The 26,813-nt window shown below is 44.5% G+C and overlaps 1 protein-coding gene across 8 annotated transcripts in view; it reads left to right on the plus strand.

The window, feature by feature from the left end:
• Window positions 1-26,813, plus strand: part of SRD5A2 (steroid 5 alpha-reductase 2) — a 106,703-nt gene that overhangs the window by 28,942 nt on the left and 50,948 nt on the right. For 5 of the 8 annotated variants that reach the window (XR_516296.5, XR_011386720.2, XM_002709931.6 and 2 more), the window contains exon 1: window positions 21,158-21,474. The exons of 1 other annotated variant lie outside the window; for it this stretch is intronic. Coding sequence is in view for 5 of the 7 variants with exons in the window: in XM_002709931.6 (XP_002709977.1) it covers window positions 21,194-21,474 (281 nt within the window). In the remaining 2 variants the exon portion in view is untranslated. Of the gene's footprint in view, window positions 1-21,157; window positions 21,475-21,814; window positions 21,943-24,404; window positions 24,426-26,813 lie in introns of those variants that run through there. 2 more of the 8 variants (XM_089327774.1, XM_089327777.1) reach the window with 2 other exon arrangements.

Here is a 26,813-nt window from a genome sequence, read left to right on the forward strand (position 1 = left end):
TGCCATGGTGCCGGCCTCAGCAGTCATTAATTTTTATAGTGACTATTATTATAATCAAGATCTGTACCTAATTATGTTCTGTTAGCAAAAATGATAAAGCATTTAAAACTGTTTTAAGTGAATATAATATGAATATATTTTCATCATAAATTCTAATGGTATATCAGAAAAATTGGTAATGTTTTAATATAATTTAAAAATGATTTTATTCTAAAATATTAAAATTATGTATTATAAATTAAATTGAAATGGAGATAAACTTTTTTTTTTTGACAGGCAGAGTGGACAGTGAGAGAGAGAGACAGAGAGTAAGGTCTTCCTTAGCCGTTGGTTTACCCTCCAATGGCCACTGTGGCCGGCGCGCCGATCCAATGGCAGGAGCCAGGTGCTTCTCCTGGTCTCCCATGGGGTGCAGGGCCCAAGCACTTGGGCCATCCTCTACTGCACTCCCGGGCCACAGCAGAGAGCTGGCCTGGAAAAGGGGCAACTGGGACAGAATCTGGTGCCCCGACTGGGATTAGAACCCGGTGTGCCAGCGCCGCAAGGTGGAAGATTAGCCTAGTGAGCTGCGGCGCCAGCCTGGAGATAAACTTTTAAAGTCAAATTTAGTGAGTCTGGTTTGTAATGTAAATATTTAAAAATTTGATTAAGCCATTAAATATTTTTATCAAAACAAAGCTATTCAGTTTTTATGCTCAGTATTCACCAATGTTACTCTATTGTTATCCAACATGTTACATTTAGATATGTAAAATTTAAAAAAAATTTTAAGTACTTTATATTGCTTCTCAGTTGTGAACAAGAACTGTAAATATAAATACAAATATAAACTCTAAATATCTCTAGAATTTGAATTAGTAGAGAAGCAAGAAGACTGACTCAGCATTACCTGGAAGCAGCATTTTGTTGCCAAAGAGTTGATTGTTTTCAGGTTATCGAGGAAGAAGTGTTCTAAACCTGACTAATCTGTGTTTCCTTTCTACATAAGCATTTTTGCTGCAAATCCTATCCACAGCACTCCAAATCCTTCTCACTCTTCTGGCTTTTTCTGACAGCAGTGGAACAAGCTTGTGGGATGCAAGATAGCTTCCAGCTTATATTGGACTAATATACCTGCCTATAACATTAGTAGTTCTAAATGAAGCATTAAAAACAAGACAAAACTGTTGAAGTCATTGAAAATTAATTAAAGGTTGACATAAATGGGGGAACTCGACAATTGAAAGAAGGGAAATGAAGCAGCTGAGGTGCACATCTCTGCTGAGGAGACCTCCAGCCCACGCAATGTCAGTGCTGATGTCGTCCAAGAAGAAAGCCATCTCCCACTGCAAGACGGTTCAGAAGTTGGGGGTGTGGAGCTGCCAGATGGCATATAAACTCCTGTCAGATAATTGGCTGTGGGGCTGGTGTTACCGCGTAGCAGGTAAAACTGCCCCCTGCAACACTGGCATCTCGTATGAGCGCCAGTTTGTGTCTCGGCTGCTCTACTTCCAATCCAACTCCCTGCTAATGACCTGGGAAAACTAGTGAAAGATGGAACAAGTGTCTGGGCTCCTGTCACCCTCGTGGGAGACTCAGAAGAAGCTCCTGCTCCTGGCTTTGGCCTGACCCAGCCCTGGCCATTGTGGCCGCCTGGGGAGTGAACCAGCAAATGGAATCTCTCTCTCTGTCTCTCCCTTTCTCTGTAACTCCAATTTTCAAATAAATAAATAAACCTTCAGAAAAAAGTCATTGGCTGACCCCTGAAATCTGCATTTGTGAGTATAAACTAAGACCCCGGGAAGCCTGTGAGAAATGGGAGCTGAAAGGCTGAGAGAGTCCAGCCCTCTCTAGTGGAGGGAGAATTTGAAGTTTGATTCCTGCCAGGTAAGAATGATTTGGCAAGAATGATTTGGCAAATCATTCTTGGCCTTCCCATTAAGACTCCACTAGAATCACATCTTAGGAATAAAAACTGCATTGCAAGACTAAAGGATTTCTCTCAGGACTAAGAGGAAAATCAAAATAGAGCCACTCTTAAAAACAAACAACAACAAACAAAACTAAAACCAAGCCTTCACAAGTTCAAAGTGATTAAGAGGAAGAGGCCCAAATACAGCATCTTTATAACATACAGGTAATTCACAATGTCCAGTTGCAATAAAAAACTACTAGATAGGTAAATCAATAGGAAATGTGATTCAAGGACAAGAGAAAAATATGTTTAAAGAAGTTGACCCCTGGGGCCAGAGATGTGGCATAGCAGGTAAAGCCACCACCTGCAGGGCCAGCATCCCATATAGGCGCCTGTTCGAGTCCTGGCTGCTCCATTTATGATCCAGCTCTCTGCTATGGCGTGGGAAAGCAGTGGAATATGGCCCAAGTGCTTGGGCCCCTGCATCCACATGGGAGACCTGGAAGAAGCTCCAGGCTCCTGGCTTCAGATTAGCCTAGCTCTGGCCAATGGGGCCATCTAGGGAGTGAACCAGCGGATGGAAGACTGACTCTCTCTCTCTCTTCCTGTGTAACTCTGACTTTCAAATAAATAAATAAATAAATATTTTTTAAAAATAAAATAAACAATGACAATAAATACATAAATATTAAAAAAAGAGGTTGACCCATGGACACCAGATGTTTGAATAAGTATAGTGACTTCATTGAAACACATTAGAGAATCTGTGGAAAAATGTTAGGAGTGAAATTTCTAAAGTTAAATAGAAGCCATAAGAAATAACCAAATGAAAGTACTAGAACTGAGAACAATTTTTGAACTACAAAATTTAGTTGATGAGATTAGTGGCAAATTTACCACTGTGGAAGAAAGGGTTATGTATTTAAAGGCAGATCCTTAGAAGTCATCCAAACTGAACTACCCAGAGGAAAACATAAAGGTTGAAAAATATATCGGAGCCCCAGGGATCTGTGAAACTACGTTAAGCAATGTCATATATATTGGAGTCTCAGAAGAAGAGATGGAGATGAATAAAGGAAAAATATTTGAAGAAGTCTTGGCAGACAAATTTCCTGATTTGATGATGCTAATTCGTGATCCAAGAGTCTTTGGGAATACCAAGTAGGCTCAATACATTGGAAATGAAATCATATGACAGTCAGCTGCTGAAGAAAACAGAGATGGTTTTGCGCACCTCATCTGGAGGCACTTACTTCCAAGGAATAAGACTTGCAAGGACAGTTGTATATCAAAACTTGGAAGATAAGGTCTCCTTATGTAGCAAAGGGTAGGTTTGTATATGTTTCAGTATACAAAATATAGTATCTCCCTGTTGAACCAAGGTTAGGCAGAGTTAATTAGAAGCAGCTGTTGGTGACGAGAGTTGGTGGTATTGGCATAGTGTTAAGATGCCTCCTGGGATGCCAGCATCCCTTATCAGAGTGCCTGGATTCAAGTCCCAGCTCCTTTGCTAATTCTAGCTTCATGCTAATACATACCTTAAGAGAGAACAGGTGATGGCTCAAGTAGGTGGGTCCCTGCCACCCACTTGGAAGACCTGTATTGAGTTCCTACCTTCTGATTTTGGTCTGGCCCAGTCCTAGCTGTTAGGGGCATTTGGCAAGTGAAGCAGTGGATGGGAGATCTGTCTGTCTCTCTCTTGCTGTCATTTTCTCTGCTTTTAAAATAAAACAATAAAATAAAAAAAATTAACAAAAAGGCAGCTGTTAGCTTTCTACTGAGTTTTTGTAGAAACTGACCCATTGTAACCCAACCCTCTGGCTTGATTTTACCATTTTTGGGTGGGTTAACTCAGACTTGATGACTAATAAATCGAGTAGACACCCAAGTGCTCCTCTTGTCATATGGAAATAGTATATTCAAGAACCCAATTGGCCTGAGCTCAGTAGCATTTTGGCTCCAGGTGGAAAAGTGGTACTTACCACTTTGGAAGAAATGGTATTGCCCAATTCACTGCCTGAAGTAAAGCTGTTGCTCAATGGGCCCTTGAATTACCAAAGTTCCTGTAAATATTTGGGCTTAGACTACACCGAAGCTGACTAACTCATAGGTTGTTGCCAATAGTCCAGCTTTTTGGTTTGCCACGTGGAAATAACACTAGAGGATTAATTACATCCCTCTCTGTGGCCATGAAATGTGGGAACAGATTGTGGCTGCTGATTGAAATATCTGAAACACTCAGAGATGCCCACAGTCAGGGCCCATTCTCTGATAAGACTAACCAGAATGAAGCTACTAACTGAATCTGACTCCATGTTTCTGACACAGAGGCTACCACCAAATACCCAATTTGGGAATCCAACCAAGAGCGGGAGGCCAACAGTGGATTAATAATCAGAATCTACCTCTCTATTATTTGCTTGGTCCACATAACCTTAGTAAGGCAGGTGTTTCATTGACTGCACCTGTTGCCTTCTCAGGTCATTATCAGGAGGAAAGGGGAGGGGAGATGGAGGGGGCTATGTAGACCTGCAAAGATGCATGATGCATCTGTCTTTTCTCTAACAAAAACCACAGGGCACTGGGGTAGCACACTTGGTGAGACTTCACCTGGAGCTTTTCTCACGTGGGAGAACATCCTGATGCCAGACTGCAGCGAGTGCCCAAGGCTTCACTGCCTGCTGAGTCCGTCTCCCCCTCCGAAGCCTCTGTGCTTTTCTCGCCACCTGCTTTAACCTTGTCAACAAGTCTACTGAAAATGACAGGAGAAAAAGCACAGATTCTGTACTTCCTATACCAAAAAACCTTTTTTCCTTGAAACAAAGATTTACTTATTTGAAAGGCAGAATTAGAAAGAGAGGAAGATGGATACACAATTCACTGGTTTATTCCCCATCTGGCTGCAATGGCCGGCCAGGTAGAAGCTAGGGGACTGGAACTCCCATGTGGTTTCAGGGGCCCAAATACTTGGGCCACCTTCCATTGCTCTCCCAGGTGCACTAGCAGGGAGCTGGATTGGAAGTGGAGCAGCTGGGACTAGAACTGGTGCCCATGTGGGATGCTGGCATTGCAGGTGGTGGCTTAATCTGCTGTGCCACAGTGCTGGCCTCTCCAAAAAACCTTTTAATGCCATAACCAACCTTATTTCCAGCCATCTATGGGTGTACAAATCCCAAGTGGCTGGTGTTTTGGACAAACAGGACGGGTTGACCTGGCTGTCCTTGAGCAGATTCTCTAAAATATGGACTAGACTCAGTTATTTCAACCAGGAATTCTATGGTTTCCTGGATAGCCAGGAGGTGCTGTTGGAGCCACTGTTAACCTGTATCTCTTTTCTGTTGTTGGTCCCATTTGGAGGGACCCCCCACTGTCAGCATTGTATTTCTTGTGTGGAAGTCAGGCCATAACTTGGCTCCCTTCCCTAAACACTATGACCTGCACCCTGGGGGTGGCCCTAAGAGACTTGCAACACAGCTATGGGAAGCTTTCAGGAAATCAGCTTTAACTCTTTGGCTAGAGTGGCTGTAGATGGTAGAAGTATCCCTAGACACCCTTCTCAGAGATAATGCTGGAGTCTGGGCAATCAATAATACATCCTGCTCTAGCTGGGTTTCTGTCTTGGGCCAAGCAGAAGGTCGCTACAGCAAGTTAAAGGCAAAGGCATCTGGCTCTCTGAGGTAGACCCTGAATATGGCAGGTGTTCATTCAGAGCCCTGGGGAGTAAGTCGGCTCTGCGAGCTGGCCTCAGCCTCAGCCTCCCGCTTGGAGTCCTGTTCAAAGGAGCCTTAATTAAATGCTGCTTGAGGCAAATTGAATGGGTTGTCTCAGGTGGACTAGATGTGGTCTCAGCTAGAACTGGCCATCTGCCTTTATGGGGAGATTTTCCAGTGGCAAGTAGGGGTAATGTGTTCAGGGGGCAATTTCCGTTTGGAATCTCTTGTCACAGCATTGACAGTTGTGTTTCAGAGTCGCCTTCCCAAGAAAGTTTCTATAGCAGGCAGTTTGGAAGACAGAGATGGGATCTCCTTCCAGGGAGAAGGCATCCTTGTGTCCTGACCGGGATAATGTTTTTCTCCAGAGCAAATGTTGGACGGGCTTAACCTGCTGGACAAGAGCCACAGGAGCAGCTGCCTGTAGAAACAAGTTTCCTGCGAAAGAGACACCTGCAAGCAAGGGTTGCATAGGCTTCAGGGCATCACGAGGCTCTGAAGTGTCCTGTGGAAGGCAAACTGCAAATGTCCCTAAGCACGTCCCCTGGAGCTCCACGGGGTAGGTGGAGTTTATGATTGCTGTCCCGAGAGAGACCATAAGATCAAAGTTGAGAAGCTATAACATTATGGTATGCCCTGCCCCTGCTCTTTATTTTTAGAGAACTTTCTTACTTTGTGATATAACAAGATGTGTCAGCCACATTTTATACTTTCTCTGCATTAGCTCTGGAACCAGCGCCCCACCTTTTTGTTTAGGAGCTCTAGATCCTTTTAGTGAGACTGGTATTAGAGACCAAGATCTGGGCACTAGGTGTGTTTACTGCTGTTGTAATGTCTTTGCTTCTTGTCCCTTTTTACATACAGAGCTAGGAAATGTTTGCATGTGTGCTTGCTTATACATACATCCATATGAATATACATGCATATGTTATGCAGTCTTTCTCCATGGGGTGACTTATTTTAATTCTTGCATTCCGTATTAGAATGTACAATCACTTTTTCCACAGTGAGAAACTTGATTCCTAACAACATCAGCATAATCATGTACTTACACGTTTTCTCAATCCAATATCTATATCCCACAGCTCTTTTTTTAAAAAGGTTTATTTATTTATTTGAAAGAGTTACACAGAGAGAGGACAGGCAGAAGGAGAGAGAGGTCTTCCATCTGATGGTTCACTCCCAAATTGGCCGCAACAGTTGGAGCTGTGCCAATCCGAAGCCAGGAGCCAGGAGCTTCCTCTGGGTCTCCACGTGGGTGCAGGGGTCCAAGGACTTGGACCATCTTCCATTGCTTTCCCAGGCCATAGCAGAGGGCTGGATCAGAAGTGGAGCAGCCAGGTCTCAAACCAGTGCCCATATGGGACGCTGACGCTTCAGGCCAGAGCGTTAACCTGCTGTGCCACAGCGCCAGCCCCTATCCCACAGCTCTTAAGGTAGTTTTAGAATTGCTTCATCCAACAATAAATAATGCTAATAAAAATTTTAAAAATCCATAATAGTTTGGGTGCCCTTTGTTGAAAAGCAATTGTATGAGGCCGGCGCCGTGGCTCACTTGGTTAATCCTCCAGCTGCAGCGCTGGCATTCCATATGGGTGCTGGGTTCTAGTCCTGGTTGCTCCTCTTCCAGTCCAGCTCTCTGCTGTAGCCCAGGAAGGCAGTGGAGGATGGCCCAAGTGCTTGGGCCCTGCACCCGCATGGGAGACCAGGAGGAAGCACCTGGCTCCTGGCTTTGGATTGGCGTAGCTCCGGCTGTAGCGGCCATTTGGGAGGTGAACCAATGGAAGGAAGACCTTTCTCTGTCTGTCTCTCTCTCTCTGTCTAACTCTATCTGTCAATTAAAAAAAAAAAAAGAAAAGCAATTGTATGAGGCTCTTTCAGAACTCTCTATTCTATTCTGTAACTCCACTTCCTTATGATATATTACTTTTTGGGTGTATTATTGGGTTCATTTTATCAATATCTTGTTAAGGATTTTTGTATCTATATCCTTGAGGAGTAACAACATGTTTCTTTTTTCTTGTAATGCCTTTGGCTGATTTTGGAATCAAAGTAATATTTTTTAAAGATTTATTTATTTGTTTGTTTGAAAGGTGGAGTTATAGAGAAGAAGAGGGAGAGACAGAGAGAGGTCTTTCATCCACTGGTTCATTTCCCAAATGGCCACAACAACCAGAGCTGGGCTAATTGAAGCCAGGAACCATGAGCTTCTAATGGGACTCTCCCATATGTGTGCAGGGGCCCAAGCACTTGGGCCATCCTTTGCTGCTTTCCCAGGTGCATTATCAGAGAACTGGATAATAAGTGGAGTTGTTGGGACATGAACGGGCACCTATATGGGATACTGGCACTTCAGATGGTGGCTTAACCCACTGTGCCACAGCACTGGCCCCAATCAGAATAATATTGATCCCATAAAATAAAATGGGAATTATTACCTCCTACTTTTGTTTACTCATTTAAAATAGCTTAAGATATAATTTATATAAAGATTATACATACAAATAATACAATTTGATTTTTGATATATTCATAGTTATGAAATTATCACTGAAATGAAATTTTATAACATTTTCATCACTCAATTAAATTTCCACGCCCATTTGCAATCACCCTCTCAACCCCATTCTTGTCTGTCCTCAAGCCCTAAGCAGCTGCTAATCTACTTTCAGTCTCTCTATACTTACCTATTCTAGACACTGAATATTAAAGCATATCATGTGGTCTTTTGAGAACAGGTTCTTTATTATTATTATAATGTTTCTAATAATGTTTTATTATTATGATGTTTTTGAGATTCATGCTGTATCATGCATTAATGCTTCTTTTGCTTTTGTGGCTGAATAATGTTCCATTGTGTGACAAAAACACATTTTATTTAGTCATTCATCTACTGATGAACATTTAGGTTGTTTTCAGTTTTGATCATTAGGAACTAGACTGCTCTGAAATTCAATGTCCAAGTTTTTGTGTGAATATATGTTCTCATTTCTTGCAGGCTAGGAATGGAATTGTTGGGTCATGTGGTAACTTAGATTTCACTTTTTGAAGGACTGCAAAATGATTTTCCAGAGTGGCTACACCATTTTACATATCCACTAGCAATGTGTGAGAATACGATTTTCCAATACCCTTGTTAACATTTTTTATGGTATGTCTTTTTGAATACAGCCATCCTATGGGGTATGAAGTGGTTTCTCATTGTGATTTTTGCTTTTCACTTTCTTGATGGTGAATTGTGTTGAGCATCTTTTCCTGTGCTTTTTGATCATTTGTCTATCTGCTTTGGAGCAATGTTTACTGCTTTAAGAAAGGATGACAGGCATATCTTGGAGTTCCATTCCAGACCGCTGCAATAAAATATTGCAAGACAGGAAGCCACACAAATATTTTCGTTTCTCAGTGCCTTGAACTTTTATGTTTGCGTTATTCTGCCATCTATTACATGTGCAATAGCATTATGTCTAAAACAATCAATGAGCATACCTTACTTAAAAATATCTTAGTATTAAAATTGCTTATGATCATTGGAGCCTTCAGCAAGTCACTAAGTATTTGCTGGTGGAAGGTCTTGCTTTGAGGTTGACAGTGGCTAACTGGTCAGAGTAGTGGTTGCTGATGGTTGGGGGGCTGTGGAAATTTCTTAAAGGAAGATAGTGATGAATTTTGCCGGATCTAGTGGCTTCTTTTCCTGAAGAATTTCTCTATAGCCTGCAATGCTATAGGACAGTGTTTCACCTACAACAGAACTTCTTTCAAAATTGGAACCCACCTCTTCAAACTCTGCTGCTGCTGTATCAACTACATTCGTGTAACATTCTAAGTCCTTTGTTGTCATTTCAACAAGGTTCACCATGTTTTCACTAGGGGAAGGTTGCATCTCAGGAAACCACTTTTTTTTCTCATTCATAAGAAGCAACTCCTCATCTATTCAAGTTTTATCATGTAGAATTAAAAAGGAGAGAACAATCCAACATGGGAAGTTGGATACACAGCAGACTCATAGAATGACAAATGCCCTAAACAGCACTCTGGTCTCAGAATCAGCCCTTAAGGCATTTGGATCTGGCTAAAAAGCCCATGAGAGTGTTTCAGGCATGGAAAGCCAAGACACTGTGGCAAAAAAATGACCTAAATGAAAGATCTCTGTGAGTGAGATCTCAAAAAGATGGGGTATCACAAAAGGAGGTACCTTTCTCTGAAGGGTAGAGAGACCTTACACTTTGTTTATGGCCTTGTCTAAATAAGGTCAGAGTTTGTGAACTCAAGAGGCTTCCATAGCCTTGGCAACTCATGACCAGAGCCTTGGGTGATTACTGACATCATAAATAAGAGTGTCAATTGTTAAATCAACAACAGGAGTCACTTTGTACTTGCTCCCCATGTAGGATCTCTGTCCTTAATGAGTTGTACTATGAGGATTATCGGTAAAACTAGTCTTCAAACAGTACTTTATACTTTGTGTTTCTGTGTGGGTGCAAACTGTTGAAATCTTTATTTAGTATAGAGTTGATCTTCTGTATAATTAAATGAATCTTAATGAAGAATAGGATGGGAGAGGGAGTAGGAGATGGGATGGTTTGCGGATAGGAGGATGGTTATGGGGGGAAGAACTGCTATAATCCAAAAATTGTACTTTTGATATTTATGTTTATTAAATAAAAGTTTTCTATTAAAAAAGTTTTATCATGAGATTGTAGCAATTCCGTCACCTCTTCAGGGTCCACTTCTATTCTCTTTCTATTTCTAGAACATTTGCAGTTACTTCCTCCACTGTCGTCTCGAACCCTTCAAAGTTATCCATGAAGGCAGAAACCAACTTTTACCAAATTCCTCTTAATGTTGATATTTTGACCTCCTCCCGTCAATCATGACAGTTCTTAATGGGCTCTAGAAAGGTGAATCCTTTCCAGGAAGTTTTTGATTTACTTTGCTTAGATTCATCAGAGGGATATCTACAGCCTTGCAAAAATGTATTTGTTGAATAAAAAGACTTGAGGGGCTGGCATTGTGGTATAGCAAGTAAAGCCCTGCCTGTGATGCCAGCATCCCATTTGGAGTCTCAGCTGCTCCACTTCCAATCCAGTTCCTTGGGAGTGCTCTTGAAAAGATGGCAGAGGACAGACCTGGGTCCCAGTACCCATGTGGGAGAACCGATGAAGCTCCTGGCTTCAGCCTGGCTCAGCCCTGGCCATTGCAGCCATTCGGGGAGTGAACCAACAGATGGAAGATCTCTCTCTCTGTCTCCTCTCCTTTTCTCTTTCTGTAACTGTACCTTTCAAATAAATAAAATAAATCTTAAAAATTAATAAGACTTGAAAGTGCAAATCCCTCCTTGGTTCATAGCCTACACAATGCATGCTGTGTTAGTAGGCATGAAATCAATGTTAGTGCTAGTGGACATATTCATCTGAGCCCTTGGTCACCAGGTGCGTTTTCAATGAGCAGTAACATTTGAAAGGAATCTGTATTTTCTTTCTTAGTGGTAGGCCCCAAAAATATATTAAAATGTTTGGTAAACTGGTATACTATAATTTGTAAACAGGTATGCTATAATCAAGGCTTTTTTTTTTTTTTGGTTCCATTTATGGCACGTAGGCAGTGCATTTAGAGCATTCACTGGGGGTCAAGGTAAATGACTTTAGCTTCAACTTGAAGTCACCAGCTGTGTTAAGCCCTGATGAGAGTCAGCTTGTCCCTCGGAGCTCTGAAGCTGGCACTGACTCCTCCTCTTTGGCTCCAAAGGTTCTAGCTGGCATCTTCTACCAATAGAAGGCCTTTCGTCTACTAGCTGAGCTGTAACTTCCGGGTAACTTGCTGCAGCCTCAACGTCACCCTCGCAGCTCCCCCCTGCACTTCCATCTTATGGAGGTGGCTCCTTTCCTCGAACTTCATGAATCAGGCTCTGACAGATTCAAACTTTCTTCTGCAACATCCTCACCTTTCTCAGCCTTCAGAGAATTGAAGAGAGTAAGGGTCTTGCTCAGGACTAGGCTTTGTTTTAAGGCAACGTTGTGGTTGGTTTGACCTCCTATGTAGATCCCTAAAGCTTTCTCCACATCATGAATAAAGCTGTTTTACTTCATTATCGTTTGTATGTTATGTGGAGGAGACTTTAAATTTCCTTCAAGAATTTTTCCTGTGCACTCACAACTTGGCTAACTGCTTGGTCCAAGAACTTCAACCAAGATCAAGAGTCAGTATCTGATGAGGGTTCTCTTTCTGGGTTGCAAATGACCATCTTCATGCTATGTCTCCCACATGATGGAAAAAAAGAGATTTCTCTCTCTGTATGTATTTGCTTATTGAATTTGGGTGCCTTCTTTACAACACTGTTTAGCCTTAATTCCTCATTGACCAATTCCCAGTTACAGTCACATTTGGGGTTAGGACTGCAACATAAAAATTTGAAGGAATACAATTCAGTCCATAGCAGGGAGTATGACATCTAACAATATTAAGTTTTCAGTCTATGAACATAGACTATCTTTTCATGTATTTAAGTACTCTTTAATTTATTTCAACAATTTTTTGGTAGTCTTTAGTGTGTAAGTCTTGCACTTCTCTTGTTAAATTTGTGTCTAAGCAATTGTGTTTTTTTGGTGCTAGTGTAAATGGATTTTTTTTTTTTTTGACAGGCAGAGTGGACAGTGAGAGACAGACAGAGAGAAAGGTCTTCCCTTTCTGTTGGTTCACCTCCCAATGGCTGCTGCGGCCCGGCGCACCACGCTGATCCAAAGCCAGGAGCCAGGTGCTTCTCCTGGTCTCCCATGTGGGTGCAGGTGCCCAAGGACTTGGGCCATCCTCCACTGCACTTCCGGGCCACAACAGAGAGCTGGACTGGAAGAAGAGCAACCAGGACAGAATCCGGCACCCCGACCGGGACAAGAACCCGGTGTGCTGGCGCTGCAGCGGAGAATTAGCCTATTGAGCCATGGCACCGGCCAAATTTTTTTTTTTTTTTTTAAGATTTATCCATTTCTTTGAAAGGTAGAATTAAAGAGAGACAGAGGCAGAGAGAGAGAGAGAGAGAGAGAGAGGTCTTCCATCGTTGGTTCATTCCCAAATGGCCACAATGGCCGGAGCTGGACTGATCCGGAGCCAGGAACCTGGAGCTTCTTCCCAGGTGGGTGCAGGGGCCCAAGGACTTGGGCCATCCTCTACTGCTTTCCCAGGCTATAGCAGAGAGCTGGATCAGAAGTGGAGCAACTGGGACTTGAACTGGTGTATGGGATTCTGGCACTGCAGGTGGTGGCATTACCTGCTACACTACAGCACTGGCCCCATGGATTGCTTTTATAGTTTCACCTCAGATTTTAATTGCTGGGGCATAGAAACACAATTGTGTTTTTATATTGATCCTATATTTTGTACCATTGCTGAACATACTTACTAGTTCTAACATTTTTAAAAAGATATATTTATTTATTGGAAAGTCAGAGTTCCAGAGGGAGAGGGATAAACAGAGAGAGAAAGAGAGAGAGAGAGAGAAAGAGAGAGAGAGGTCAGTTTTCCATCTACTAGTTCATTCCCCAGATGGCAACAGCAGCTGGGGGCAGGGCCAGGCTGAAGCCAGGAGCCAGGAGCTTCTTCCAGGTCTCCCATGTGGGTGGCAAGAATGCAAGCACCTGGGCCATCCTCTTCTGCCCTTCCCAGGCCACCAGCAGAGAGCTGGATTGGAAGTGGAACAGCTGGGACTTGAACCAACACCCTTATTCCTATATAGCCTTACCTGCTATACCACAACTCATTTTTCTTTTCTTTTTTTTTTTTTACATTTTTTTTAAAACCAGATTATATACAAGATCATGTCACCTGCAAATACTCATAGTGATACTTTCATGTCTGTCTCTCAAGCAGTTCTAACCACTTAACTCCTCTGTGTTTAGTTTTTCTGTTATTCCTTACATGTCCCCCTTCTGTATTTTTAGATTTTATTTAAGTTTTCCTGGGGAATCTGTGACTATTATTTATTAACTGTGTTATAGGGTCCCTTAGGGATGTCAGTATACATTCATAACTTACAAAATAATTGTAGTTGCAGAAAATGGGAAATCCTGCAACCTTATACATTCGTATCTCTCCATCCTTTAAAATTGTGTATATGGTACATCAGATACATTATAAATTTTATAGAATCATATCATAATACAAACATAGATAGTTAAATGGTGTCTTATACAGTTTGGGCTAGCATAATGGAATACCATAGACTGGATGGTTTAAACAACACTTATTTTTCAGTTTTGCAGGCTGGGAGTCCCAAGATCAAGGCACTGGCTGATCTGGCGCCTGTGAGGGTGCTCTTCCTGATTTGCTGGTGACCATCTTCCTCCGGCTGGATCCATAGCTGACAGTGATCTCTTTTCTCTAAGGATTCTAGTCCCAGGCACGGGAACTCCACCTTGAGGACCTGTCACCCTAGAGTCCCACTTCTTAATACCACAGTCTGGGTTAGGATCTGACCGTGTGAATTTGGGAGGACACAAACAGTAAATCCGTAACAAGTGCATTAACGAATATTAAGAGGAACAAAGAGGCAAAAATAGTGGCTCTTTTTTTGTTTACCTGGCTGTCCATTTCCAATGTCCTCTTTGTTGTTGTTGTTGTTGTTGTTGTTAAGGATCCATATTTTCCTCTGGTATGTTTGTCTTTCAGCCACAAGACCGTTCATTACAACTTACTGTTGTGTGGTTAGGATTCAGCAATTTACAAGATTTATTTACTTATTTATTTTCATCTACTTGAAAGGCAGAGAGAGAGAGAGAGAGAGAGCCCTCCTATTCATTAATTCGCTCCGTAAATGCCCACAACAGTCCTGTCTGGGCCAGGCTGAAACCATGAACCAAGTTCTTGGTCCAGGTATTCCATGTGGATAGCCAGGCCCCAAGCACTTGAGCCGTAATCCACTGCCTCCCAGGATGCATCAACAGGAAGCTGGATCAGAAGCGGCGCTCTGATATGGGATGCTATATGGGATCAGAACCAGCACTCCAATCTGGGATGTGGGCATTCCAAGCAGCAGCTTAACCTGTCATGCCACACCGCCCACCCATCTTTTGGCATTTTAAAGATATTGTTCCACTCTCTCCTGACCTAAATGTTTTCTTATAACAAGTTGGTTGTTACTCAGAGTATTGTTCTATAGCATAGAAAACGAGATTTTTTTTTTCTGTTACTGCTTTTGAGATTTGCTCTTTGTATTTGGCTTTCAAGAAAGAAATTACATATGTTGAGCCTCAGTGCGAGTTTCTTTGGAACCGTGAATCTGTGAAATTTTTTTTTTATCAAATTTGGAGATATTTTAACCATTATTTCTTTGCATGCTTTAAATCTGTCTCTCTTCTCAGAATTTCCATTACATATACATTTGACTCTTTGATTTCATCCATAAAGCTACTGATAATACATTTGTTTTCCATTGTTTTTCTAGTGATCTATCTTCAAGTTCACTGCTTTTACCTTTGTCTTCTTTGTTCAAGCTTTTATAGCTAACCCTCAATTTTTTTTCCAGAAATTGCATATTTTATCTGGAAGTTCTATATTAAAAAAATTTCTAATTCAATGCTGAGATTTGCTATCTCTCTGCTATGATTTTCATGCATTGAAAGCAAGTTTGGTTTTATATTTTACTAAGGTTAATTATTGTCTTTGAATTATGGTTCCTTGAAATAGGATGGGCCCCAAATCGAATATGACTGGTGTTCTTATGAAAAGGGGGAAATTTGGGGGCACATACACACACACACACACACACACACACAAGACCATGTAGAGATGAAGGCAGGAATTGGTGTGGTGTTTCTCCATGCTATCAAATGCCAAAGATTTCTGCCAAACCACCAAAAACTGTAGGAGAGGAGTAGACCAAGTTATCTTTCATCAACTCTGCTGACAACTTGATCTCAGATCTGTAAGACAATAGATTTTTATTTTTTTTAAGTCACCTAGTTTGTGACACTTTGTTACAGGAGCCCTGGCAAACTAATGGGATGATAGTAGCCACTTGTCCACAGATGTAAAATTTGGTTCATCTCTAGATGGAACTCGGTTGGTTTTCTCTCTTGAGGATGTGTTTAATTTTATTTTCCTTCCTATATTATTTCAGGTAATTTTGGCTTTTATTTTGGACATTATTCATGTTAAATCGTGGAGAATATGGTTGGTGTATTTTACTCTCATCAATATTATTTCCTTTATTCGAGCAGGTAAGCTCTTTGGCTGAACCTGAACTTGAAATTCTGTTTCTCATGCCTTTATTCAGAATGTTTATCTTAATCTGAGCTGTTCTGAGTCTGCTGTGCACATGTACTGTTCATGGGTCAGCCCGAGGTGTGGGTAGACAGCATTTGGTGAGTCCTCTCTCCGGTTCCTCTACTCCGGGAATGTGTGCTCTGCCACTGCTGTGTGCATCCTGTATACCATAGCATTTAGTGCAGACTCAAAGTCTCAAAAGGGGCAACAGACGCCAGTGCAGTGGATGCTCACTTCTTCTCTTCACAGGTTTGTGAATCCTCCATCAGTATCTGTCTGGTATTGTCCTCCACTTTTCAGCATCTTCAAGTAGGTTTTTCCTTGTCAAGTTGTATCACTGCTTCCTGCAGTGTGTGTGTGTGTGTGTGTGTGTGTGTGTGTGATTTCATTATTCTCATTGGTTATCAAATTCTTGGTTGGATTTTTTTCAGCATCTTAGATATAATTTTTAGTTGTCCTCTGGTTCATACATTTTCTGAGAATTCTGTTGTTGAGGGGGTAACAGTTTATATAAATGTGTATAAAATTGTTTACTACTTAAGAGCCTATTGTTATAGACTGAATGTTTATGGTGCCCACGTTCATGGTACAGTCCCAATCTTCTGGCGTGGCTGTAGTTGAAGATCGGGCCCCTAGGGAAATAGTTGAGGCTAATTGAAATGGTAAGCGTGGACTCCTGATCCGATAGGAGTCCTGTCTATTAGAAGAGACACTTGGTAACTTATTCTCATCCCCCCCACCCTTTTCTTTTTACCTCTCCCTTCCTGCCACCATTGTGCCTGCACCCAGGAAAGGCTCTATGTCGACATAACAAGACAGCAGCCCTCTACCAGGGGCACAACTTTCATCAACACTGACTTGATCAGAATCCTGATCTTGGACTTCTAACCTCCAGAATCATATGAAAATAAATTTCTTTTGTTCAAGCTGCCCAGTCTATGGTAGTATGCATAGGACAACAATAGAACAGTTAATTAAGTAATCAACTACTCACATAATGGAATGATATAGAAAATTGAGAAAAAAAGTACAACCATATGCGCAACATGGATGAATTATATACACACACTGAGGATTAGATCTTTTATTTTTTCTATTTCTGATGTTTGACCTCTGGGCCTTTGCCAACAATGGAGGGACTGCCTCTTTCAGGGCTAATTCCTCGAGATTATAAATAACTCCAATGTTCTTTTCATATGCAAGCCAACCAATCCACAGCCTGTATCCCAACCCCCTCCTCTTATTCAGGGACATTATACCCTGGGTTCATCAGCCCAGAGCTGGTCAACAGGCAACTAGAGATCTATACCTATACCTCGGAACCGCTGGATGTATTCCAACCATCCAATCTTAACTCTGTCCATCCCTCACTTACTCCTTCCTGCAGAAGTCATACCAAAGACACCTGCCCACAGGTTCTAACTCTGCATTCTGCTGACTGATTCTTGGTGCTTCCCCACGTGGCCCTGTGTAGTAGCTTGTTGTTTCTAAGGCTCTGTGAATACACACTTTTTCTTTCATGACAGTCATATCAGTGTCTGCATGCCCTGCCATAACTGATTAAAACAAACTGTAGATAAAACCTATCCAGAGAGTCCATAGTGTATCATTCTGCTTAGGTGAAGTTCAGGGTTAGGCAAAGCTAATCTATGGTGGCAGAAATCTGGAGAAGAGGATAAGCCTGGACAGGAATTAGGAGCGTGCTAGCTCTTGGCCCTACAGGCTTTGTGTGCTTCTCCTAGTGTCTGCTTCTGTTGTTGACATTACACAGACATGGTGGGGGTGCTAACTCACTCATCTAAAGCCCTTGATCCAAACCCAGGCTGGAGCTGGGCCCTAAATTGCCTCATAGAAGAAGGAGTGAGCATGGTTGAAATCAGCCAAGCCCCAGCTGAATCAAATGACTGCCAGCCAACCCACAGACACACAAGCTGAGAATGATTGGTTTTTATTAGGTATTGACTTTATGGGTGGTTTGTTTTTCAGCAAAAGCTGTTACAGTGGTGGGAAAAAAAGATAATGAAGACCAAAATGGGTGAAGAGAAAAACTGGGTGGTGGTGAGGAATTGATACAGGAGAAATTTCATTATAAAAAAAAAAGTCATTTCATTGAGCTGGGTTTTCAAAGGTCACACGGCTTGTTCTCCTAAACTGTAGGGAACCATGAAAAATGTAGTTGCTTGGGTCTGCAGTTGGCTTCCTGGGGAAGCTATGGCTGCTGATGACAGAGAAAAGCAAGCAACCAGGACCACACAGGGAGGATTTGAGCGTGGGTGGGATGAGGGGACGATAAACTGCGTCAGTGTTGGGTAGGGTTGAGTTTGAGGTCTCTGGAAGGCATCCAAGTAGGGTTTTGTAGCAGGGTGAAAATGCGAGTCTGAAGCTCAGGTCCCTGCTGGAGGTTGTATTGGGTGTCCTTACCAAGCAGGCAGTGACTGAGGAGGCTGGGGCTACATCCGCAGGGTAAAGCAAGTGCAAACAGAGCTGGAAGCAACCAGCTAGCTGACATCTGATTATCCCATGGAATGTGCTTCAGTCAGTCTGGGGGAATCCTAGGTGTGACTAGTTAGAAACTGAAGCATGATTACCAGTAAATTTGTTTTTAATGCCAAATATCTTTTATTTGGGATGACATGGTTGAAGCGAGATTTCCAAGACATTTTCAAAAGGCAGAGGAGATAAATGAATTTAAGTCAATGGTTCTCATCTATGACTGACATATTGTTAGGTATCTCAGATCATCAAGAATGACACAAAAATCTTCAAAACAAAAATAATTCTCAGTTTTATTCAAAACTGTAAATAAACAAACCAAATTACACCCAAGCCTGAGAGGAGTGTCATCTCCTTAACAACATAAAAGTCCAAAAATACTAATACTTAGTGTTCACTCAGCTCATACTGTTACCCTTTTAAAGTAGCAGTGCAGTCACAAGAAAACGTTTTATGGGCACCTCGGATGGGCCTCAGAGAATCACAGAGCAAGGAGCCACAGCCCTGCCCCCAAGAAACTTCCAGTGTAGCCAGAGTGACACTGTAGACTTCCAGAACACACAGGAAGACCTGGCTCTGACTCCACACCTCTGTCCTGACACGAGCCATCATTGGCAGAAGGCACCCTGTGTCTTCACAAATGAGCCCCAGGAACATCTTAGCACTTCAATGCTCAATCAAGTTTCAATTTGACAGGTCAAGAAACAAAATGTTTTTGCTTGGTTCATTTACACTTGTTTCCCTTCATTTGAATTAAAAGAGGAAAAGCATAATTCTGGGCCAACTATACATAATGTTCATGTCCTAAATGAAGGGGTGGCTTGTTCATGTCCTAAATGTATCTGCAGTTCCATGTCCTGATGTCAACTTCAGTAGTTTTTATCGCCAAACCAATGTGCCAATTCAGACAGTGTGGAGACAGCGCCTTGTCCCACCTTAGGGTCCATGCTGATGAAATGCTCCTGGTTCACCATAGAACCCCCAGTCTCAAGGCAGGGATAAGGCAGGGATGGCTCTCTCCAGTTCTCCCTAGAGTCTTTCATGTGCGATTGGCCAGAAGCAAAGTTCTTTGTGCAGAATCTCCACAGAGTGCTCTAGGTTTCCTCCTGAACGGTGGGTGAATGTCAGACTTAAAGGCATCTTCTACACTGGATCTTGGCTAAAAGGCCAAGAAGCCAACAATAGCATCTTCTACATAAGCATCAAAGGGTCGTTTCCAGATAGGTAGCATCTTGCTGTCATTAGATAGGACAGTGGTCACGCTTCTTGAGTGTTCATAGAGCTTCCGAATATTTTCTCCACTGTTAACACCTACTGTAGACACAGGCATCCGTGCAGGGCTGGCTGGCCAGGGATAGACAGCAAAGGCTGTGGCAGGGCCGTCTTTCTGGATGGGGGGCTAGCTTGGGCACCGCCCAGGCAGGGGTCCGAGGTGAACCAAGCCGCCAGTTGCAGGAAGGAGCCAGTGTGCAGCTCACCGTGCTGGTTCCGGGAGTAGAGTCTACCATGAGACTTTTAACCCAACAGGGAGATGGTAAATCTCATTGCTTAGCAAACAGAGGGTGCCTTGTAGCACCTTCTACCCGGTCTCCCAGGAGCTCGGATACATGCCCAGGTGGAGCAGATGAGGCGGGTGGGGGCGGGCTTTTATTGGAACAACTGGTCTAACTCGGAACAGCTTGGGGCAATCTTGAGTGGGGCTCTGGGAGTCAGAGCTGCAGCGAGCCAGCGCAGAAGGGTGAAGAAAGCTCTCAAAGAAAGGGAGACGGAAAAGGACCGGAGGAGACAGGAGCAACGTAATCTAGGAAGTTGGGACAAGAAGATGCGAACGTGAGGGGAACAGCAGGCAGGAAGAGATCGACCTGGAAGGAGAAAGCCAAGACCAAGAAAGAAGGAAGCGAGAAAAAGCAGAAAGAGGGAACGAGGCAGGAGGCGACAGCCACGGAAGTCTGCGTGCGGAATCATCGAAGGGAAGAGGCAGGAGAGACAGAGAGGGAGAGAGAAGGGCGGGAAAAGAACCGCGTCTGGGCCTGCGAGGCGCCGGGGACCCCGCTCAGGAGCTGGGAGGGGGCGTCCCGCGGGAGAAGATCCACACTTCAACCTGGCTCGGAGGAGCCGGGGCTGGGGCGGACAGACAGGACGAGGACCACGACCGGCAGCCGGAAGCCGTGCGCTCGCACCCACACCTAGCGGACGTGCGTATCTGATCGAGGCAGGTGACTCAGGGGAGCACGCGGGGATGCAGATAAAGCGCGGTGAGGCCAGTACTTGCCTGGGGGCGTGGTGGGGCACAGCCAGCACTGACCCGGACAGCGGCGAAGCAGCCGGGCCCGCGGACCAGGGTGGAAGGAAGGAAGGAAGGGTGCAGGCTTGGGTGGGAGCTGCACAGGGGGTGACGGAGCGCAGAGCACCGAGGCGCGAGCGGCGTGGCGACCGCACAGAGGATGTGCGCGGGGCGGGAGAGCGACCCCGGCTGGGTCGTCCCAGCGGCTTTCATTTGGGATTTCGTAGCCTCAGAAGTTGCCTTAGGAGAGGGTGTGATGGGTGACGAACAAGTGACCTGGGAGGAGAAGGCGGGCTCGCAGGCGGGGCCGGGGGCCCGGCGCAACTCTTGGTCCTCCCCTTCTGCGCTGGCTGCATCCCGACGCGCCAGCTCTGCGTGCCAGGCATCGTGGCTGAGCCGAGCCTGGGCCCGCCGCACAGAGGTGGGAGGCACGATGGAGGGGCGGGAGCCAAGGCCGAAGGGGCGGACGCGGGGTGGCGTCTCTTGCTTCATAAAGGGGCCGTGGGGGGCGCGCTCTCCTCTGCGCGCGCGGTGGCCATCGGCGGGGAGCACGGCGCGATGCCTCTTAGGTGCCAGCAGAGCCCGGTGGTGGCAGGCAGCGTCACTTTGGCCGCCCTGGGGGCACTGACCCTGTACCTCGCGAAGCCTTCGGGCTACGGGAAGTACACGGAGAGCCTGGTGCCCGGAGCTGCCCGCCTGCCCGCCCGCGCCGCCTGGTTTTTGCAGGAGCTGCCCTCCTTCGTGGTGCCCGTGGGCATCCTGGCCCGGCAGCCCCGCTCTCTCTTCGGACCGCCTGGCACTGTGCTTCTGGGCCTCTTCTGCACGCATTACTTCCACAGGTAGCATTTCCCTGCGGGAGTCCAGGGCGTCCAGGAGCGCTGACAGCTCGCGGCGCGCACCGGGGAGCGCGCAGAGGCAGTGCGGCCAGCTGCGGGCATGCGGGGGCCGGGGCCTGGACGGGCTGGGTTGGGACGCGGCTGGCTGCGGGGTAGAGGCCGCCTCCCCGCGCCCCCCCTCCGCCCCTCCCCTGGCCCTGCACCTTTTTCGGTGCTCCAACTCCTCTGGCTGCCCTGGGGAGGAGGTCCTGCGGGGCGGGCAGCGAGCTGAAAACTCAGGTTGGGCAGAGCTATTGGCAGCGGCTGCACCTTACCTGGGGGCCGCCGGCGCCACCGCTTCCTGTCCCTTCGCGTTTTTATGGCAAGGGGCGGGCAGGTTACTTGGGGGCTTGAGAATTTGAGTGTTGGCGCTTCCTGTAGCAAGCTGGCTCAGGGGTCCTGGTCCTTTTGGGTCTTTGCGGGATGCCAGAGGTGAGAAAGTGAATGGGGGACCCCCTACTCCTTAGTTCCCACCCGCAGGGACTGAGCTCACCCCCACCTTAGCGACCTTCCCTTGGAACTTGAATGGTGAGTCGGTCAAAGTTAGTGGAGAGCCCAAATGCTCTTCTAAACCCGAAATTTCCAGTTCAGGACTTTGCTTTTTGACCTGGGAAGGAAAGGCAGGGAAGAAACCAGGGGATGTGGGCATCCGGAGAATGAGGGGTGAAGCCTCCCGGCGCGCGGGCGGGGGGCGGGGCGGGGGGAGAACAGGGTTTTTAATCACCTGCCGTGCGCCACCATTTAGTGTCTCCTGTCTGATTTAGCCCCTCTGGGAACCTTGTGGGAAATTAAGTATTGTGTCCACGTTACACAGATTGGGGCCGAGTGAGGTTCTGTGACTTTGAGAAGATGATACAGCTAGTGCCCAGCGAGGTTCCAACATGAGCCTGCAAATCTTGGTGGTTCCGGGTAGGGAGATGCTCCAAGCCAGCAGGGGGGGGGGGGGGGGGTCAGAGTCCCTCTACGGAAGAAAGTTGCCAAAGCAAATTAAGCCATCAAACAGAAACACAACCTTATTTTGATAGGATGATCCCTGGGCCGCAAAAGACCAAGGGCATTTAGGTAACAAATTAGGTTAAAGAATTTCTCTGGAAGCTGAGCCGCATAAGTCTCTCTCCCATGAGGGGAAAATAATGCCTCATTTCGGGGGAGGAGGGACAGACAAGATTTCCACCTGTCTGTCCTGATTCCCTCCTGTCCCCTGGATCTTCTGTATTGGCCAGGATTTCATATTTATGCAACCTTAGCTGAATTTTATTTTAAAAACATAAGTATTGGCAATCATTAAGAAGCAAAGTTTATGTCCTCACCACAGATAGTTACTGAAAACATATGGTGGACAAGCTGTGCTTTTTTTTTTTTTTTGCCCAGCATTAGATGGTTTAGTTTGCACAGGTAGAAGGATGTCAGATGCCAGAGATAAGAGATCAGTTTTGATTTCACCAATTTTGGAGCAGATACCTATCTTTTTTTTAGTAGATTTTTGACAGTAAACTGTGACTGTATTGACAATTATTTTTATCTTCAGAGTAACTGCTGTCGGCAGGATAAACAGCATTTGTATGAAGTATGGTTAGTGTTTTCTGACAATCCTATTAACATAAATTTTAGACTTGTTTTTAAAACCAAAAGGCACTTTGCACAATGAATTATGACCAGTACATTAAAAAGAAAAACCAAGAGAGTAATTATCAACAAAACGAATTACCTTCATGCCGTTCTGCTTCTTCAGGGGAAAATTTAAAATGTTAGTAAAAGATTTGGGGCTTGGTGCTGCTGGAGGGAAAATTGCCCACTAAAGGCACAAATTTGAGAGACCTGTCCCTGTGCGTCAGGTGGGTGTGCCTCCCTCTCCTTAGCTGGAACTCTTTTTTTTTTTTTTGGAGGACCCTGGGGTGTTGGATCTGTTACTCTGTATGCTCACTGGGTGTCAGACTCTGTGCCAGTCCCTCTAAGTGACTTCATTCCAAGCTGTGTAGACAGGGAGCACGGCCACCTCCATTGTTTGGTGGGCATCTGGGGTGAGAAGAGGTTCAGTTACTCGCCCATGGTCACAGCTGGAGGAATCAGAATTCAGACCCAGAAAGTCTGGCTCCGTATTTCAGACTCCTAGTTATGATGAGGGGTGTGTTGGGCTTGTTCTTGCAACCTCATGCTTGCTTTCAAAAAAGTATGTATAGGCTTTAAATTTTTTAATTATAAAAAGTAACAATCACTAAAGGAAAATAGAATGTAATAGAAAAATATTTTGAATTTTAGCATCTAAGTCTATTAGGTATTAATGTTTTAGGACATATCCATCAATATCTTCTTTTTCTTGGTAGATATTTATACATCCTTGTTATATTGAATAGATAGTGGTTTGTTCTACTTGATTACCTAACACTTCATATTAAGTGTTTTCCAACATTGCCATAGTACTGACTTAATGGCTGCTTGTTATCTCAGTAATTCACCTATCCTTTCATTTATAGTTGGTCATATAATTTGCTTTGTTTTTTTTTTCTGCCTAGGTCAGATAAAGAAGTGATGTGTATTTTTACATGTACCCTTTTTTCAGAAGCAAGAACTATTTTCTTGGTTAAGATTCCAGGACATGGTCCAAAGTCCATGTACATTCTTTAGGGCCTTGATGCATATCTGCCCTGGGGCTTTAGGAGTCCCTTGGCTGCAGAATGAAGACATGGTAAGCATAAAGCGCCTGGCTGTGTTGTCCTTACTCTGTCCTGTACATTTGACGTGACACAGAGACTGGGACGGAGGGACAAGATCTCAGGAGGAAGCATGGCTCCGGTCTGGTCCAGATCCTTTTGCAAGGTGTCTCCTGGGGGCAGTTCAGAGCAGCAGCCACGTCCCATGGGATAGAAGTTAAATCTCATCACACTTTTTCTCGATACAGGATGACACACTGAAATGTAAGTTCCACAGGGGCAAGGGGTTTTGTGTCATTTCTTCATGGTTGCATCCCCAGTGTATTGAAAAGTTCTGGTCCTCACTAACATCTGCTGGGTGTTCGAGTGAACGCCACCTGCAGCATGAGTACAAAGCAGCTGAGGGGGAGCTGGCAAGTACGTGGGAATGCCTACTGCTGAGGTTGCATGGCCAGGTCAACCCAAATAACTCTCCTCCCTTCAGAATCTATTGTTGGCATTGTTCGGGTTGTTTAACCACATGAAAATGCTGCTGCCTAAGCATGTTGCTTAATCCCACTGCCAAAGTCATTTGAAGTCAGATGTATCTTGTCCCTCGTTGATCTCAACAATAGCCCTGGCGTGTCCCTTCGCCCAGCCTCTCTGATTTATCTTCACATTGCCAAGAAGTTGTGGTGTCCGAACAGTGAACATCACAACACCTATGCCTGTGCTGGCCTGTTATCTTTTTTGAGGTTGGATGGGACCTTGGTAACTGGATGACAAAGAAAAAGAAAAGCCCCGAATAGTAAAAGGTGCTGGCCAGTCTGACCTTCCTGGATACACATTTAGCGAGAGTGAGGAATGCACACATCGGAGTCTGAACGTGGAGAGCTCATTCCTGAGACGTAGCTGCTGGAACACATTCCTCATTGGCCAAGTTCAGTGACGCCTCCATCAGATAGCATCGTGCTTGACCGGGCAGGTTCCTTCTGCGGCAGCATGAACGCTTCCTGATCCGTTGAGGCTCCGGCCAGCCGTTGTTTCCTCCAGGAAGCCTGCCTGACTTCCTTCCCCATGAATCCAATTGCAATGCTGTGCCTTGAGCTTTGGTCACAGCCAGTGTGACTGTCCGAGTGGTACTTCTCATGCTGGGTCCCAGTTTTCTGTTCTAAGGAAACAGTTCTCACCTGTTCAGCGTCCTCATTTTATAGAAGCAAAGGGCAAGTGGCTGAGCCAGGGACAAGTGGGGATTGGGAATGTGAATCTCTTCATGGGCCCTGATAATGCTGCTTTTATATCATGAGGTGTGCAGGTATCTTTAAAAATTTTTTTAAAAGATGTATTTGAAAGGCAGAGTGACAGAGAGAGAGGGAATGAGGGAAGAGGGAGGGAGGGAGGGGTTTACTCTTTAAATGGCTGTTTGGCCAGGGCTGGTGCAGTCTGAAGCCAGGAGCCTGGAACTCCATCAGAGCCTCCTACATGGATGGCAGGGGCCCAAGTACTTGAGCCATCTTCTGCTTTTGCAGGCACATTAGCAGGGAGCTGCATGGGAAGCAGAGGAGCCAGGACTTGAACTAGCACTTGGATATGGGATGCTGGTGTCATAGGCAGCAGCTTAACCCAAATGTGCCACAACGCCAGTCCCCAGATGTCTTAAATATTTAGAAGTAATCAAACCTCCCTAAGGAAAATGCTTGTGGCTAAAAATCAGAGGGATAATTAATTCCTACATGGAAACACTAGACAAAAATGTCTCCTGTCACGGACTAAGAAGAAAAGCCAAGACACAATAAGCAACATTCTTATCATGATTTGATCATGTGTCAAACACATTCATGAGACATCCATAATTTGGAACAATTAAGAACAAATGAAAGATGTTTTAGATTGGGAGGTCAACAATTTTTTTTTTCTGTAAAATGTCAGAAAAATACCTATTTTAAGCTTTGCAACTATTCAGTCTCTGTGGCAACAGTGCCTCTCCTGCTAAAGCAGGAAAGTAGCCATCGGACATCTTGTAAACACATGGGCATGGTGGTATTCCAATAAAACTTTATTTATAAACACAGCCAGTGCACAAGTTTTGGCCTGTAGGCTATTGTTTACTGATACCTCCTTAAGAAAACTGAATGTTATAGAATTGCCGGGACACTGAGTATAAAACTATAACATAATTTAGCTAGGTTCTATAGCAAAGCAATGGGCATATTTTAGAAAATCTCTACTGCTTTTTTGTTGTTGTTGTTGTTGTTGTTAAATTGGGAACTTGGAGGTCAGTATTTTCTGAGAATTCTTGGGTTCCAAGTCCTTTATTTAAATTCTTATGGGAAGCAGTAAGAGACTTGGAGTGTTCATTCTAAATGGGATGACATCATAAGCACATCTGAAAAATACGGGACTGTGTTTGCCAAAAGTGTAAACCAGATTTGGAGCTCTTGTGCATTTCACTTTTACCACATTGAAGAAAGGACCATCGCTCACTTTAGATCTAACTGAATGTCACTTAAAACCACAAACAGAACAGGGAAAAAGAGATCCAGACTGGAGAAGTGATCTATACCAAGTTACACAGCAAGGAAGGGGCAGAACAGGGCTTGAACCCAGGACCCCCGCTCTTTATCCCAGTTCCAGCTTCTCAGAACCATGCTGGATCTTACGGGAGACAGGGAA

This window comes from Oryctolagus cuniculus, chromosome 2, assembly GCF_051225735.1.
Source record: "Oryctolagus cuniculus isolate XC-2025 breed Fujian yellow rabbit chromosome 2, ASM5122573v1, whole genome shotgun sequence".
NCBI lineage: Eukaryota > Metazoa > Chordata > Mammalia > Lagomorpha > Leporidae > Oryctolagus > Oryctolagus cuniculus.